Genomic DNA, 18,707 nt, shown 5'->3' on the forward strand with positions numbered 1-18,707 from the left:
CATGCAGCTACATATATTTATATGTATTCTATAATTAGATCAATCCATCAAAGTGTTTGTTCCAAATTAACAGCTACTCAGTTTCCTTTTTTAGGCATACACTGATTTCAACACTTAGCTATTTTGATCACTAAATCTAAAATTTTACTTCTGCTTTCCCCCCTTCTCAGGTTGCCTACTACACAATTTTACATTTTGATTTAAATGGAAGGAAATAAAAAAAAAAAATAGACCACACCGTATCAGGTCCTGAGCACAGGTGACCTCTCTGAGCTGACACAGGACAACATCCTTCTGTGATGACAAGCTGCTTGCATCACACCATACACTAAACAAATTCTGAAGTAAAATTGAAATTTAAAGACAGAATAGGGTACACATTAGGCAATTCATAAAATATAGGAGAAAATAAAACTTTATTATAATTTTACCCTTTATGGAAACTTTATGTGTACAGGGGGATTTTCACAATCCTGCCTTTAAAACACATGTTAATGTCAGGTCAAGAAAAGCAGGCCCTGTAAGGCAGAGGTTTATTCTGGAAGCTATTTTTAATTACTTCAGAGGAACTAAATCTTTACAGAATTGTAACTTTAAGAGCAGGACATTTAGAACTTGCAGTTTCCAGAAAAATATTTGTAATTATTAGTGTATTTAGCAGGTTGGGTGTTGCAAAAACCTGAAAAATCCTGAAGGTTAGCTATTCTGTTACCTTAACCAGTCCTCAAAGAGGTGGGGGGAAAAAAGAAAAAAACAAACCCAAACACTTTCCTTTTTTTTTCCCACTAGTCTCAGAAATTAAAATACACCAGAGGTAACAGAATTAAAATATCAGCATGACACTTTTGAACATAATGGCTAAGCCCGCAATACATGGATCTTACCTGACAGCTCTGTCTCCCTGAGTGTTTTCTATCTTGCTGTCTTTTAATTACTGAAGAAATTAAAAAGTCTACTGTTAGAAATTTTTCCAACCCCCACAAATTCTTCCAAAGTGTGATAATCTTGTTATCACCAGTAAAATCTGAAGAGTCGCTTTCACTCATCTTTCCAAAACCCACAACCTTCTCTCAATTGACATCCTGTTCTTTCCCAGATAATGTCATGCCCTCAGTTTAATTTTAAACACCAAAGCCGCTGTAGAGCACTTCACTGTTATATATAAAAACATAGTCAGATGAAACAATCCATAAAAATGAACAAATAAGCAGTTAAAATGCCAGTTTTAGCATAAAATCTTTTAACATGGTCCCTCATTCTTTTGACATATTTTCTTTATTCTTTTTTGATTAATGGAATTCAACAGCAGTCTATATACAGAGGACTCCTGCTGGGATCTGAAATATCACACGCTTTGAATTAACTCAAACCATTTACCACATTAAATTCCTACTAAAATCACTTTTTGCTGAGATCAATGAAACACTTTCTAAATGTAAATATAAAACCAAGTGAGTAATGTTCTTCAGACACTGATTTAATTTTTTATTTCATACATCTATTCAATTTTCAGTATCTTCAATTTCATGCAGCTATTTTCAAAAGTGTTGAGTGTTACAAGAAACGTTACAGGGCTGAAGGATTACTAGCTTATGGACCTCTCAATCAAGCATCCTTCTTTAACCAGTCTGACTTAAAAAATCTTTTGAGTTGTCTCTGTGGAAAAAAACCACCCATTTTTCCTGCAAAACATGTTCCAGGACTTGAGACAATGATTTTCAGAAGACATAATCACCCTTCTGTTTGTAAAACTGGACAGCATTTAAATTCTCTAACATCTCAAAAATATCTCTCTACAAAATCTGCAAAAGTCTTCTGGCTACTTGTGACCCCTCTCCTATGGTTTTATATTTTAGTGACTTTGCTTACGGCTGACTGCACTGTGTGCCATCTGCTAGACAGCTGGAAAAATCTCCATTTTACTAAGAGGTGCTGTGCCCTGCTCCTGGCCAAGTAGCTGTACAGTTTCATCTAGGATTTCATCATTTAGGACAACAACTGAAAAGTTCTGGCCAGCAGTCCCAGGTTTCTTTTCCATCAATTCCATTAGTATTACTCCATCTCCACTTCAGAAATTGTGCAGCATCTTTAAGGCCAGATGCTATTTCCAAGACTGCACAGTATTTTCTGGATCCACAAGTCAGAAAGACTTCTCTGTCTTTTGTGCCCACCATTTATCTTTCATAACATAAAACTTTGCTTGTTATTCTTGCTTAGATGCATGGTTAGAAGCTTTCACAAGTGCTTTTTTTTTTTTTATAAGGACATTAGCAGAAAATTAACTGAACTGTATCTTTGAATCAAACCATCCTGAAGTTTGTGTCAATGAAGCTTTTCATTTTCACTAAAGCCCTATGTAGCTGCATGCCCGAATATTTTTTCTCCTTGATTCAGCATTCCCTGTCTGGCTTAGCAGATCAATGATAACAGCATCAGGCTCCAATCCAGTTCTTTCATGATGTCTGCTGTCTTGAGAAATTCAGTTCTGTCTATTAATGAGTCTGATGTGCAGTCTACACTTGCTGCTAGCACACAGAGATATCTGACTCCCCACTAGATGCACGTCACTCCAGCCATTTGCACATCATATGGATCATGTGGCATTACAACTGCCCAGCTGCTGCATGATGTTCCATGTAACCATGAGAAGCAGTTCTGCATCCATGGCCACATTCTATGCTATTCTGTATTCATTAGTACATGGGAACATTATTGGAGCAGCAAGATTTCATCCAAACCCTTCCGATGACATTCTGGGCTACCTGGGGCCTTTCCCCAGGCTTGAAAGACGTGAACAACATGTGCTGTAAACGTGCTGCCTGTATGAGAAGTGTGCAGTTTTGCACCAGTGCAGCACCTCTGCTGCAATCCCACAGGAACTGTTCTTTGACGTTGCAGGCGATATCCCTGTGAGCACACAGGACTAACAGTGACAATGCAGTGACCAGCCCTGCAGGTCTTGTGAACACCCCTCTGACCACCCACGTGCCTGACTACTGAGCCAAGCACTTTTGGCCAGTGGATTTTTTTTTAGCTAGTCCAGCTACATATAGATATTATTTATCTTCTCAATTAGTCAGTAGAAAATGATTGTATCCAGATTTTTCCAAGTTTGCCTGATAGCTATAAGTGAACCTTGTCTGCTTCAGTGTTGTAGCAATGATTATCAGGAACACAAAGTCTTAACATGCCAGAGATCACAGACTTCTCTCTTTAATGCAAAAAACATCAGACCTCACAGAGTGTTTGGAAAAGCTCTTTGGAGGTGCCATGGCTGCTGTGCAAATAACAGTAATAGAAGAAGTTGAAATAAAAGTTCTGGAGGCAAAATATTTGTTGCTAGTGAAGAAGCAGAGAACTATTGTAGCATTCCCATAAATGGTCCCCCCAAAAAAAACCTGGGTGGAAAGCAAAAGTTTAATAAGCGGCTAAGAAAATGTGTTCAAAAGGGAAATTAAAGAAACTGAGAAATTTGGGGAATAGGGATTTTGTCTCTAGAAGGTAGCTGAGCTTCACCTAAACTAGATAAGAATGAGTTTGCTAGCACTTGCAACATCATAGGAAAACATTCAAATTGAATGTTAAAGATTGATTGTTATAGAAACAGAGTGCATGGTTCAAGAGAAGCAGTAATGTCAAGGAGACTGGTAAGTCTCAACTAAACGAAAGGACAGAAGTTGATTAAACTCAACTAAGGAGGTTTCAGCAAAGGAAAGGCAGAACAGATTCTCTTTTTAAAATCTGTCAGAGAAATAAGACACCCATTCGAAAGTAAACACTCTTCTCTACAAGCCTAGGAAGCTAGATGGAAGAACTAAAATGCCTGTTGTTGAAGCATTATTTACACAATAGCCTTACTGAAAACTTGGTGTAAAAAAAACCATCAGCAGAATAATGAAAAAGTAGAAAGAGACTGAAAGCCATACACTTCAGCAGGGACTGAAGAAAGGCCTCTATTAACAGTCTAAGAAATTAACAAACAGTATAAAGTGGCTATGAGGAAAAAAAAAAAAAAGAGACTGAACAGCAAAGCCTCATAAAAATAAATTACTTAGAGGACTGGTTATCATGCAGATATAAGGAAGGCTGTCAAAGAAGAAAACACAGCAGGTCAAGGGACACTTTAGTGACTCCCAGATGGATTTGCTAAGGATCACAACAGCAGATGGAAGCTGAGACCACAGTCTGTGTCTCATGCACTACTGAAAAACAAAACAAACAAGTACACAGATGAAAAAACCCACCCATATGAAGAAAGAGAAAACAATCTTGAGATTAGTCTGATCTCAAGAAATGGAAAGAATCTGGTTCACAAAATATTGCTATTGAGGAGCTTCTTTATACCAATGACAAATCTTGTTAAGCAAACAAATGACAAGACCCAAACACCAAAACTGAAAGGGGCAGCTATAAGCTTACAGATTAAAATCTTTGTAGGGAGCCTGAAGACACTGTAAAACTCAGAGGCACAGGGCAAAAGCTAACCAATTCCCCTAAACAACTTGAAAAAGACTAAAATACAACCAGAACGCCTCAACATCCAAGTAGTGAAGCTTCTAAAAATTATCTTTAATAGGAAAAAAAAAAAAAAAACCAACAACCTGAAAGGGGATAAAAAAGGATTTAATATAAAGATTCAATTAATATAAAGACTCAATAATGCCAGCCAAGAAAAGAACTTGCTTGAGAAATTATTTTTAAGAGTATACAAATAAGTAGTAAATTCTTTTTGAAACATAATCAGGAGTTGGCAGCCTGCTAAAGGACTTCCAAGCAAACAGACAATGCAGGTATTAAAAAAAAAACAACCAGAGAAGAACAGATTGTAGCAGAAAAGGTTCGAGTTGTTTTTGTTTTGTTTTTTATCTGTGTTCAGTGTGGGATAATTCTCATTCCAAAATAATCTATGCAGGGAAATACATCAAAAAGTCTGTCTCAAATTGGAGCATTAGTGAAAGGCATTACAGACAAAAGCAGAAATTTGAAATGTAAAAAAAAATATCACCACAAGCAGTCAGGATTCACCAGAAACGGCCAATAAGACTCAAAGAAGAGAAAGCTAAAACAGCAGTAGCATGTAACCTGCACCCAAAAGTTCCAGAGTATCCAAAGACAGACATGTGATGTAATGCCAGTCTCTCCTGGGATCCTTCTCAAAGACTAAGGGAAGTACCAGCAGGCCTCGCATCTACCCTAGGAAAAATTGTTAAAAACAAAGGTACCAAAGGCCTCAGGAATCCTAGGGTATGTGTTCAAAATATCCATAACCACTTTGGGAAAAGGGCTGAATAGAAATCTGGCAAAGATAAGGGTCAACTATGAAGAAACACAAAAGGATCTCATAAAAGTCACCATGGAACAAGAAAATGGCAGATGAATTTCAGCAGAGATGTGTGTGCAGAGATACACCTCAGACAAAGCAATCCTAATTTTATGCACAAGACAACAGGTTCTTGGTTGGCTACTAATACTTAGAGAGATTTGGTGTTTATCATAGCCAGACCCATTGCAACATTACTTAGGTCCTCACCAGCAGTCAAAAAACAACCCAAAATGCAGAACATAGGAAAATAGAATAAAGAGGTGAGAACATCACAATGCCACCTCAATGCATGACGAACACCGTAATTCTGGTTCAATCACCACTTCCAAATGATAGTTTTCAAGAATGGTCAAAGCTGCAATACAGTGGCTAGATTCTAAAGGAGTAACACTTGGTTTTAAGGTTTCTCTTCCCTGCATGGAGTGCAGAGACTGCCCTTTAATTCAGCTCTTCTGATGTTTAAAGGTAGTGTCCATCTCAGGCCAACAGGAACAACCTCCACTGGATCTATCCGCATGCAAAGGTGTAGCCAGAGCCCCATGAGCCCATGACCATTCCCTACTGCCATGGAATACAGGACAGACACCTATCCCTGCCAAAAACATAATTAGTAGAACCAGGATGTATGTGCCTCTATACTTTATATTCAAAAATATGCCCTGTGCAAATACCATGTACCCAACCTGAACAGTAAGCGTTTTTTTTATACAGCCTCATTTGCCGTATCAGCAGTTTTCTCTCTCTTGGTTTATTTTCCACAGATTTGTGTCCTCTCCTCTTGCTAACCACATGTCATATAAAATCTGTCAGTGCATACAACTATGTATTTAATAAGCTGGGGTTCAGAAGGCCCACAAACAGGGTCAGGGAATATGAACGGGACTGTCGTGCCTTACGGTCATCCAGCAGCATCTCAATCTTCTCTTAGGCTGCCAATTATCAAAAGTTTTACTTTAAAACACGTAACAGCCTATGAAAAACAGGATGGTCAAACCCAGTTACCAGTGGCTACGACACTCAGCTGGTGCACTTCTAAAATTGTCCTACCCAGTGGCAGTAGCTGGCAGCCACAAAACGAAAACCATGTCCCAGAGACCAAGAACAGTTACTTACATTCTGCTCCCTGGAATGTCCCCTGTCATAGGTTAGCAAGCATAGTCCCAGAAGTGATGTCCTTGCCAAGGCGTGCTTACAGCTTCCTCTGGGACCTGATAGAACCTATCAGCTGGCCAGTTTGAATATGGACAATTCTTTAAGCCACTTAAAATTGTGACCGCCTCTGTGATCCACACTTAAGAATAGAAACCCTGAGGCAGAGTTTCTTTCTCTCGTTCCCAGCGCTGGGACAGGTGGCTGTGGGCCCCGTGTGGGGGCCAGCGGGCCAAGCCCAGGCCCTGCTCGGGCCAGGCTGGGCCGGGCCACGGCCATCCTGGAGCCGATGGGCCCTGTTCCATCCATGGAACCCCACCCCCCCCCCCCACAGCCCTGCTGTGGGCAGCTGGAGCAGCTCGACTCTCCCCCCTCTCCACTTCAATAAGCCACATTCCAGCTGCAAGGGTGAGATTAACCCTTTTAGTGCTGTGAAGAGCTGAAAACCAGAGGGAAGAGAAAGAGGAGATGCTTAAAGCTGAAATTCTCTTGTAAAGCTATGATATATCAGAGTATCCCGTTGTAATTTCATGGAGATATGGGGGTGGAGTGTTCAACTCGTAAGCAAAAGCACCTGGGCTGAGATAGGCAGATGCTGACGCAGCTGTAATTTCATGAGAAGTTGAACAGGGAGTGATGGAAGTGATGAGGACTTTTGCTCCAAATGGGAAAGGAGAAACCTCAGTTCCTAGAGATGCTCCCAAAGATTTCTTAGAGATGAAATGCTCCCAGAGACATGGGTGAAGAGAACTTTTGTTTCTGAACAGCTCAACCTTAAAATTGTACCCCAAAAAACTTCAAGAGTGGACCCTCAAAAGCAGTTGTGGGAAAAGCTGCAAGTTGGGGGAAGGGACTCACATGCGAGTAGAGAGACTCCTCTTCCTGAATGGACTGAACAAAGTTATTTGGAAGTGGGCGGCTGTCTCGTTGTGATAATGTTTTCATAGCATGAGCAAGAGAGACTCCTCTTCCTAAATGGACTGAACAAGGTTATTATGGAAGTGGTAAACAGACTGAACATCTCAAGGGTTGTCTTTTTACATTGTCAGTGGGAGAAGGGAGGAAGGTGGGGGGAGGAGAAGAATTCTGAAGGTGTGGTATGATTTTTTTTCTTCTTTTAGGTCTGTTAATAAACTTCTTTATATTCTTTCAAGGTTGGTGCCTGCTTTGCGTTTTTCCTAATTCTTATCTCACAGAAGATAAACAGTAATGAGTATCTGGACCAAACCACTACACCAAATTGGTGTTTCCGCCCAGTTACAAACCCAACCCGCTACAGTCCCCTTCACAAGAGGGGGGATACAACAAGCAGAAAAGTGAGCAAAAATCTGTACTTTTGTAATTATTTCATGCTCCAGAGGTAATTAAAACCTACTCACATCATTTATTAATTTTTAATGTAAATACAGCAATCAAAATATCTTTCTTGCGTACTTTAATCTACATGCATTGGTTCTGACTTCCTCTCAAAAAAGGGTGGCTAAGTAACTTAGTTTAGCTTGTTTTTCAGATATTCTCAAAATCCTTCCTCCTATTATAAAAATACTTTTAAAGAAACTCTCCAGTAAATGCAAATACTGTTTATACAGGTCACAATACATGGAAGATAAACTGAGTAAAACACTTAGGAAGAACGTATTATTTTGTAGTTGACTATATTCAAAACAAGTCATTGTTGAAAAAGCTCCATCAGCTAAACATTAAGGGTAATACAATACTTCTTCACAAGACTCAAAGACATCTTTTTCAGATTAACTACACTGTAGCATGTATTAAAAGTGAAATTATGGCCTTTCTTGTACACATATAGATTCATCGATGTCTGAAATACTCATTCAGATTTGTAGAAGCCAGAAGTACTTATGTGACTGTTTGAGCTATTTAATACTGACAGTTACATATTTTGGCTGTCGCTTTTAAATTGAAGCTAAAAGGTGGCTTTCCCTCATCATTTTCCTCCTGACATAATAACTGGAGAATCTGGCTGTAATCAAGAAAAAATGTCAAGATGCAACTCACTTAAAAGTAAGGATCACAAAATTTGAGCCAGGGAGCACATGAGCTTCAGCACATAAGGAAACTGCTCATTTTAAAGGTTTGTTTAATGAAGAAAAAGGTACACTTAGGCTTCTCTCTCTAATGGGTCTTTTAAAAATACATTTTGCAAGAGTATCTATCAGATTTATCGGCATAATAGGGTAGCATGAAAAATAGTTTTAATATTGAAAGGCACTACTGTCATTTTGTAATTACTTTTCAAGTATTTCCTAAGGTTGTGCAATTACATACTAAACACCTTTATTACTATCACAACAATGCTCTTAAAATTTACTCCCCTCAGGATACTTTTGACACTCTCATAAGTCTCTCAGCTCAACTGACTTCAAGTCAAAGAGATACCTTAGTAGATTTTTGATTTCAAGATCAAGAACACATTCTGCAGTGGCTATTATTTCTATTATGATAAAATTTAAAATAAAGATAACAAACATGTTAACTTACACTTAAATTATAACTGCCAAGTAACATCTCAGGAGTAAAACTTCAGACATATTCATAGGAAATAGAGCAAAACAGATTCTGCAAATACAGGCATTTCTATTTTCTGTTAGTTGAGGGCTTTTTCATAAGTACTGTTACCACATTTCATTAAAGTACAAGTAATATTAAAATTAAAAATTAAAGAAAACGGAAACAATCTGGTAAATTGTTTTATTGTTAAACAGATGTCACATCACTTGAAGCAACTTTATAAAACCCCACCACCTATCAGTCAGGTTTAAAAATTACCAGAGCTCACTGGTGCAGAAAACAAGCCCCAACGAAAGTCTATGGCTGTTTTCTGGCATGAACTCAGAGGGTGGGGATGCCCTGTGGGGTTTACCGGACAAGCTACTGGTCTGGACAACCTACCCTACCACCTCCTAGGTCTTGACCAGACTAGACTGTTCTCAGACCACTGTGCTGCAACAAAGGACCACCACAGTACCTGCATCAAGGAAAGAGAATTCACCCACCTGTAGATACAAAAATGCTGCTAGCAAGGATTTTCTTGCTATTTTCTAAGTCCGTGAGAGACTTTTCTCTCTTGCAGAAGAGGTAGCAGAGTTATGTAAACAACCAAGCCACCTGCAACCTTGAAAAGTCTTGGTTATGGTATAGTAGAAAAATATTTTGACAATGGATGTTTTAGGATTTTAGCCAATCACCCCAAGGGGTGGTTGAGCCTTTGTCCAATTAAACTATGAAGAAAAAAGTCTATAAAAGAGTTTGTAAAATAATTAAATAAATCAATCTTGCTGCACAATTTCTGCCTGCTGGATCTTCTCCTCCTCCTCCTCCTCCCTATGGCTGTGGGACACAGTGATATACCATAGGAACCAGGCCTGCGGTAATACCCACCTGCCAAGGCTCATGAAGCAACAGAAGTGATTTATGAGGAGAAGCTGGGAGAACTAGGAGTGTCTAGCCTGGAGAAAAAAAGTGGTTCAGTAGGGACCTTAACACTTTCTACAATTACCTCGAAGGCATAGCAAAGTGGGTCTTGGTCTCTTTCACCAAACAACAAACTATAGGACAAGAGAAAATGGCCTCAAATTGTATCAGGGGAGGCTCAGATTGAATATCAGGAAAAATCTCTTCACCAAAAGGGTGAGCAGGCTATCCAGGGAAGTGTTGAAGTCACCATTCCTGTCAGCGTTTAAGACACACGTAGATACGGCACTTAGGGACATGGCTTAATGGTGGACTTGGCAGTGCTGGATTAATGGTTGGATTTGATGACCTTAAGGGTCCTTTCCAACCTAAACAATTCTATAGGAACAGGAGCACTTGCAAGCAGGTGCTGAGCCAAGTTCAAAGAGCATCTGTTTTCCTAAAACATCTCTCAGAGGAAAGAACATGTCCAAGTCCTCAGCCTGAAATCAATCTTGCTGGAAAAGGAGCTGGGGGGAATCTAGTCTTCCTAGGATTTTCCTGCCAGACTGACCAAAGTACTAGCAAATTGGAGACAGGGATATGGAAATTTAACCTGAAATGGAAGGACAACAATCCCATTTATCCAGTCAGTGGGCAGACACACTGTGCAGGCCATAGCATTTAGGGTCTTTAAAAGGTCCCACACTACACAGCTCAGCTGTGAGGAGGTAGGTGGAAAAAAAGTAAGGTCGAACTACTTTTGCAAACCTTAGTGAGCAGCTCTGAAAAGCTATTTGGGAAACAAAGATGGGCCAGAGCACCTCTCATCCCAGCTGCTCCCTGGTGTATGCAACCAGAAGCCACTGCCCCTGCACTTTGGAGTACATCTTCCAGGTAAGTAAAACTTCAAAACTAGAAGCATGGATGGTGGAAGAAGTGGATGCTCAGACTAACAGGTCATGATTTGTGGTCATTTCCTCTGTCTCTCCTAGACACAAGCCTGGAACAGGGTCACACCAGAAGCAGCAAGGGGCTTCTATATCATGTATGCACCACTAAGAACAAGAGTTCTGATTAGAGACAAGATAAAGAAAATGTTTCTATACAGGCTGGAGAAACAGACAGCTGGGAGAGTAATTGTAGACACAGCCTCACACTCCTCTGTACAGATGGTGTAATAGTCCCCTCAATTTTCAGCATCACCTGAATAAGGTTCAGTGTCTGAAGGCTGCTTATTCGAGATATAAAAACAAAAGATATGCAGAAGAAAATGCATGGAGCTGTTTTGGGGTTTAGGTTTTTTTCATCAGGTTTGACGCTCAAAGAAAAAAAAAAAGTCGGGAAAAAAGGGTGGAACTGTGCCAATTCACTTGTTTTTGGATCCAGATCCCCCAAAACAGAAGTTTAATCTGTTGGCATCTTCTCATCATCACAGATTAATTTGGCTTGAGCTGATTCAATTCTTTTTGAAGTATGAAGAAGCTACTATGGCAGCATATAATTGGGATCACAGCTCAGCTATCACTGGGGATGTAGGCACAGATCAAACACTACCAGTGTTCAAATGAACTTTGTTCCCATGATGCCTGCACAGCCAGCTGCTCAAGAGATTTGCAGAACACATCTATCTGTGTGAAGTGTCCATCAGTTTGGAATCATGCACGGAGCAGTCTGGAAGGCTTCAGTGACCACTACTGTTATAATAAGTTTTCTTAATCACAGTGTCAACGTAGAGACTGTGATCTCTGGTTAACACCCTTAATCTAGAAGAGCTCTTGAAGACTCAAAGAAACATTCACCATTTTATAGGAGTTTTAAGATCCCCACAAATGGGCTGGATATATCTGTCCAAAACAAGGAACTTGAAACCAATTTTTAAAAATTTAAGGAAGATTAAGCAGACTGGTATTCACAGGTCCATGGCACATCCACTATGAAGTTGCCTGTATAGGATTTGTGAATCCACATACCCGGCTTGAGGCTGATAAAGACAGCAGACAATTGGAGCCCAATACATCATCTGTCTTCTTCCCATCGCACAACAGTAAAGAACAGCTCTAGTCAGTATGTTATTTATCATTTCTGCCAGCTGCAGTAATGATTAGCAGTTGTGGATCCACCATTTTGAGTCACAATTTGTGACATTAAGTAAGTTTTCTATTGCCAAGGTATTCATAAAACTTAAATTTATTAAGATTACAATTACAGTTAAAGGCTAAGCATTTTTCCAACATTGCCATACCCATAGTTTTATGCAATTCTTATTCAGAATTTAGGTTATTCAATACGAAAGATGAAACAGAGGCATGCAAAGTGAGGTTGCCACCAGCACCTCATTAACTTGATGGCTGTTTCCAAGCGTGTTAGACACAGGCAAATGAGACAAGCTCTTAGCAGCAATGAAAGTAACCACAGATGTACTGGGACTGTCATTAGTGAATGAGAAAGAAGCAGCAGCCCAGACTGATGTATACTGAGGAATGAAACCAGACAGAAAGCCAGGCAATTCCTGCTTCAGACAGGAAGATACAGCAACCTTTACTGCCTGACTAAAGAGGTAATACTGCCTTACAAAAGTCACTCTCAGAGAACATCAGAAGGAACATCTGGCAAGGACAGCAATATCCTAAGACTGTATCAAATAACCAGCAACTACAGCTAGAAGAATATATTGCTATATGGTGTCTAGAGACAAGAAAAAAATAATTAGGAACATAGGATCTCCTCATGGAACATTTTAATAGGGGACTTGAAAGCAGAACTGTACAGTCAATTATAACTGGAATTGTGGAAAGGCACTGTAAATACACTGATGTTTACTTTGAATTCCTTCTCATGTTGGTAGTAGCAACAGTCTGTCAGAATGAGTTTAAGCAGAGGTAGGATACCTCCTGGGCACAACAACCATAGCATCAAGCATGCAAAGAAACCTCTGCTTGTCCTTCAATTAGCGAGGATTTTCCTACTTCATTACCTTTGCTGTGATTTAGCTTTCTTCTTGGGGGAATGAATATACCAGAATTTGAAAACACCATAGCAGATGCTTTGGCTTACTTTCAGTCTGCAAGGATTCCAAGGAACATTTTCAGACCTTGGGTATTCTTGGACTTTGGGAAAACAGTTGGTGCTCTTAAACTAAAAAAAGCTGTAAATTACACAGGGTTGATCTCGAAAGATTTCCTAAAATTGAGAGTACAAATGATCTTATAGTATGGGTGTATTATTCTATGCAATTAGGTTATAACAGACCACCTCAAGAATAGAGATATAAAATTACATCATCAGTGTGGTGACCTTTTGGTGTGGATGGAGGAATTTTTCAGACCCAAACTGATGAGATGACAACATTACCAGAGGTACGTATCAGATGCTTTTAGAAAATGATGAAACATGTCTGCTAAAGCTACTTTTTCCACATGGACTTGGAACACTTTTCCCCTGTCATTTCAGTATGAGATTCTGATCGTGGAAATCTGGAAGGGCTTGGCTGATGTCCAGCTTTTACCAGAAATAACAAGAATTTATTTCAGGAATAACACCAAATAGAGGGAAGGAGGATTTGCTGTCCTTCTGACCAAGGACCCAAAGAAATGGCACACCTCAGTTCAAGCCCCAAGAGGCTTACAGGACCCTCCTGACCTTCCTCTCCTTGCACAGTATCAGTCCTCTGCCAACCAGGTTGGCAGCTAAAAAGTTTTCACATCCTCCTTCAGAAGGAGACAGCTACTTCTTCTTCTATGCAAGATCAGCTGACAGTAAGTTCAGTCAGTCTGATGCCAAAAATCAATTCCTGCAGAACGTACATCTGCCGTGGTGCAGGTACACCCACCCAGTTAACTGTGTTCTGTCTTTAAGAACCATTGACTACTCCCCTTTTTGCTACAGATTTGGATACGTCAGTGAAATACATGTGCAGCCCCCCTTTAGTTGCTTGAATTTATAAATCCGTATAAAGGTTCAGGAATCTTAACTGAGCCTACCAGCACAATCCTGAGCTTTTCAGGAACTTCAAAGAAGTGGTTGCGGGGGCAACTAATACCTCTGCTCCACAGACAGTCCTTAGGTGGCTGACCCAGCACAATCTCACTGTGCTTTGCAAGAGGGAAGGCAACTCAATGCCACATTGCAGAAGCACTTTTTGCTCAACACATGCTCCACTTGGCCAAGGACATCCTCAAGAAGCACACACTGGCACACCAGAGCCAACACACCAGCAACCACATCTTAAGAGCTTTACAAGGTCACACGTGGCAGCAAGACTTCGGGAGGGAGATAAAGGCTGCAACTAATGTTAACACCACACAGCAGACTTACAGGACTTGAGCAAGGGGAACAGGCCAGCCTAAAAGAAAACACATCTGTATCTCGTAGCAGACTGGTGAACCGTAAGTTTTTGGAAAAGGAACAGAGAGACGATCCCAAGAGGTTTAGCTCTTCTCCCACTTACAACACAAGAGATAAAAGATTTTGCTGTCCCTGAAGTGAAGGTTCTTATTGAAGCCTATATCCATGGACTAGGCACTCTTCATTGTGTGGAAAAATGCACGGATAAAGGAAAGTTATGGCCTTCCAACAAATTGTACAATTTGGGCATCACTCCTGTCTTCAGTCAGGCTTTGTTTCATTATGTAAGAAATGAATCACAATTTCAGATAATTTGGGTACACTCATACTTTACACTAGGAACTTAAAAATGGCTTTTTTTTTTTTTTTTTAAATCTCCTGCAAATTGTAGTTGTAAGAGATATGCTCTGGCCAGAGACAAAACTGTTCTAGATACCACTAAAAATGGCCATAAGCTTTTAGTACTAAAAAGGGAGAGAGAGGCGAATAATGAGTTTTTCCTACATATTACACTGAAAGAACAATACAATAGTCAGAGAGAAAATGAAGCTGACCTCTGGCATTTTTATGTCCTGAAAGGCTTTCGCAGGTTTGGGAAAATCATTTACTCTCTATTGATTAAAGCAGCAGCTAAACATGGATGACTGATCTCATTTTGCCAGTTTGCAGTTCATGCCACATAGAGAAATACAGAGGATACTCTGACACAGGAAATTCAAAGGTTGATACTATCACTACATTATTTAAAACTACAAGCTGTGAATGGTCATCTTTCAAGCTGACTCTAGGAGTTTTGTATCTAGTGTTTGAGGAGACAGAGTGCTTAATTCCAAAGGTCAAAATCACAATAGTTTTCTGAAACAAAAGCAAAATCTCCCAAGAAACCTCTCTCAGTAATAATAGCAGTACATTGTCTGAAAGAAAAGTAATCAGATTTCCAGGCACACTTTGTAAGTAATCTTGTTTACTGTAATTTTGCAACAGCTTTCATAAATTTTTCACCTGAAATCAGAAAGGCTATAGCTTGTATTCTGACAGGTTGAAAGAGCTGAGTAAGTAGAATACATCCCTGTGTGCCTGGCGGTGTTTGGGAACACTTAAGAATACTTCGCCACACAAAAAAACCACCAAAAAAAGGCAACTCAGACAACACAGTGATATATTTTAACAACCAAATCAAACATTAAAATAGAAGGAAAGCCTCCTCTCACTTCCATTGGTTTCCAAGTTTTTTTAAGACAGTCTAGAACATAAAAACACTTCACACTTCATGAATATCCATCCTAACAACGTCCAATCCCACGTTCCACGTTCTAAGCTGTTCTATGAAGCACAAGCAAGAAATACAAATTGAGTGTTATAGCGAGTCATTTTGGAGTTCTGTCTCCACAACAGGCTTACGTAATTTTCAGTGAAATCTTAAATGCTTTGTACAAAATCTAAAGGAAACAACTGTTAAGAAATATTTCCTTTAACTTCAGATGCATAGCACAGATCTGCACAGAACTATCCCACTTCACTTCCATTGGTCTCTACAAAATTAAGTCTTCTGTCAAAACAATCACAACACGTACAAGTTGTAAAAAAAGAAAGATAAGGATATTAATACCAGCTTTTGTGGCTCAGATACTCCTAACCACATGTCCCTTTTATATCATGAGGCACAAAAAAATGACTAAAATTCCACAGCTCTATAAAATGTATATCCTTTATTCAGATGCGGGAGAAACAGATCTAAACCTTCAGGAATATTTTAAACACAAACACAAGCAGAAACTAGACTATAATAAAGCGCTTTTAGGTGAAATTCTGGGCAGGGCGCCAAAGGATTTTGTCCAGCATCCTGCGGCTGGAAGTCCATACAGGCAAGCTTTCTCTCTGCCTGAAGTTACTTTTATCTGTAGACTGGAAACTTCGATGAACCCCACCTCTTTCTCCACTCACCCATCCAGTTGTTAGCTACAGAAAGATAAAGGCTCAGGAAAAAGGTTTTAAAAGCATTTTTTTCCTCTTCCGGTATGTCTGGAATTCCAAATGCAGACTGAACTATTAAATTGACTTTCCGAAGAAGTAATGCCTGGCAAGATTCAGCCAGCTCACAGTTTTGTTTCCGTAACTTTCAGCAGTCCTTCCTTTCTGGGTCCAGTTTTATGCCACCTTCGTTACTGTGAATGATTTACCTCAAGAAATGAAATTACCAAAATAACCACATGCATCTTGTAAACAAGCTGTATATCACACCACGACTGAAAAGTACAAAATTTAGTGCTAAACACTGTCAAGCCCAAATTCTGCCACCTTAACTGTGGGCAGGTATAGTGTACATCTCCACACTTTTATCTCTGCCTGACAGACTTCCAACTCCACCTTCCAACAGTCCCTTCAGCCCTGATGCACACGCACCCACATTAACATACTAGAATGAGATAAGTTGTCAAACCCGTATTTTGCACACAGAGCTCCAAAATTTAAACCTTTCGACATTAAACAACTGAATTATGAAGCATCACCATTACTGGCCTCACATTAGCTCTTTTACAACTGTTTTCTATTTAGTACGAATTGTTGAACAAAAAGCTCAAAACACAATACAAAAAGCTCAAACACCAAAAGGAAATAAACCACCAATTGACTCGAAGTTTAGCTAATCCTGCAGGCAGTTTCTGCAGGTTTTAAGACAAAAGTTTGGTTAAGCAAGAAAGCAGGATTCTCTGTATAAGCAAATACTAGCTGCAGTGCCCCTAGGAGAATCCATTAGATTATACGGACCGACTCATCCCTGCCTTTGGAGATAACTAGCTCTATTCAATAAACACCAAGTTTTCCAGACGACCATTAACGGATTTATTTTTTACAAAAAGAGGGGGGGAAGAAAAGGAGTCTGAGACCACTCAAATACCCATTCTTTACTTCAGAAGTATACCGTAATGCCAATAGCCTGCCTCTAATCATTAACAGCAGGAAAACTCTCTAAAGGAGCAAGAATTTTACTGCCCTCTGCAGCTTTTCCTTTGCAAGGGCAAAACGCCACCCATTTCTGGGGAGATAAACTGATACCGACTGTCATTTGCTGCTGTGACACATTTTTCTTCCCGAAGGCTGGAAAGCCCACGCTGAGCACGCAGAAAAGACATCCGACCGACCAAACTTCACCTTCCTTAAAAACGAAGGCTGTGCTGTCCCAAAAGCTTTCTGGAGAAAATGGGTCAAACGCTAGAATGGTATCATGGGGGAGGGAGGGAGATAGCACAAGGAGGGGAACGGCCCCTGCTTACTCGCACTAAAAATATTATTTCAGATACAGGTACCGACGGCATTTTTGTGCGGCGATCCAAACCCTGCCACTACAAAGGCCACCACGGCCAAGCCGCCAGTTGGAAGAGAGCGGAGCCAAGGAATTAAGTGAATTAAACTCGATGCGCTTGTTGACTCCGTTTTCGCTCCATCAGCCGCGCGGCCGCTGCTCCAGCGTCGCCTCTAAATATCGGGCAGCAAAGTTCGGGCGGGGGTTCTCCGGCCCCCGCCGCCACCTCGGCGCCTCCCGCCACCAACTTTCCGCCGCAGGAGCTGCAGCACCGGCTCTCGGCCGCCCCGTCCCGTCCCGTCCCGCCCCGTCCGGCTCGGCTGAGGGTGCCGGGTGCGGCGATGTCAGCGGGGCGGCGGGAGAGGGGATGCCGGGCGGCGGCAGCGGGGATGCCCAGGAACCCGGGGATGGCGCGGGTCCCGGACCGGGAGGGCGTCTCTTACCAGCCCGGAGGCGAAGAAGACGGCGAGCAGAGCTAGGCAGGCGCCCATCACGATGAGGAGCAAGAAGACGATAAGCGGGTGCTGCTGGCTCATGCAGTAGTAGGACTCGTAGAGCCAGTCCCGGGATCGGGACTGTTCGCCGCTAGCCCCGCAGCCTCCGCCCGCCTGGTCTGCCCGCTCCAGCAGGTAGCGGCGTCTCCTCCTCATCATCATTGCTTCTTGCCACATCGGGCAGAGCCCGCGCAACTCCCTCAGCGCCGCCGCCGCCGCCGCTGCTGCAGGAGGCAGCCGGGGAGTGGAGTGGGGCGCGCTCCCGCGCGGGAGGCGGAGAGGAGGAGCCGCGGCGGCGGCGGCGGCATGGGCATGGTGCGCCGGGATGCCGCGGCCGCCGCGCAGCCCGCCCGGGGCTTGGTGCGCCTCCGGAAGGCGCCACCCCGCACGCACATGCCTTGCCCGGCTCCCCCGGAGGCGGAGGCGGCAGGAGCGCTCCTCCTCGCCGGGGAGGGCAGCGGGCGCCCGCCCAGAGTGAGCGCCCCAGGGCGGCGGCGGCGGCAGCGGCAGCGGCAGCGGGAGGTGCCTTCGCGGGCGACCGTGAAAGAAGCCTCTGCCCCGCGCCCCTCCGCCCCAGCGCCGGGAGATGCCCCCGGGGTCGGGCCACCTGCCCCGGCCTCCGCCTGCGTGGTGCCGACAGCCCTCGCCGCCCGGAGGGGCGCGGTGCCGCCGCAGC

The 18,707-nt window shown here is 41.9% G+C and overlaps 1 protein-coding gene across 2 annotated transcripts in view; it reads right to left on the reverse strand.

Moving 5' to 3' along the window:
- ADCY2 (adenylate cyclase 2) overlaps nucleotides 1-18,377 on the reverse strand; it is a 204,200-nt gene extending 185,823 nt beyond the window's left edge. The window contains exon 1 of one of the 2 annotated variants that reach the window (XM_042048731.1): nucleotides 17,981-18,377. In XM_042048731.1, the coding sequence (XP_041904665.1) occupies nucleotides 17,981-18,208 (228 nt within the window). In that variant the 5' untranslated portion in view covers nucleotides 18,209-18,377. The remainder of the gene's footprint in view (nucleotides 1-17,980) is intronic. The other variant, XM_042048730.1, reaches the window with a different exon arrangement.
- Nucleotides 18,378-18,707: the final 330 nt, after the last annotated feature.

The sequence above is a fragment of the Corvus kubaryi genome, unplaced genomic scaffold (assembly GCF_017639235.1).
Source record: "Corvus kubaryi isolate FWS band 111438036 unplaced genomic scaffold, C.kubaryi_AGA036_p1.0 68, whole genome shotgun sequence".
NCBI classification, from domain to species: Eukaryota; Metazoa; Chordata; class Aves; order Passeriformes; family Corvidae; genus Corvus; species Corvus kubaryi.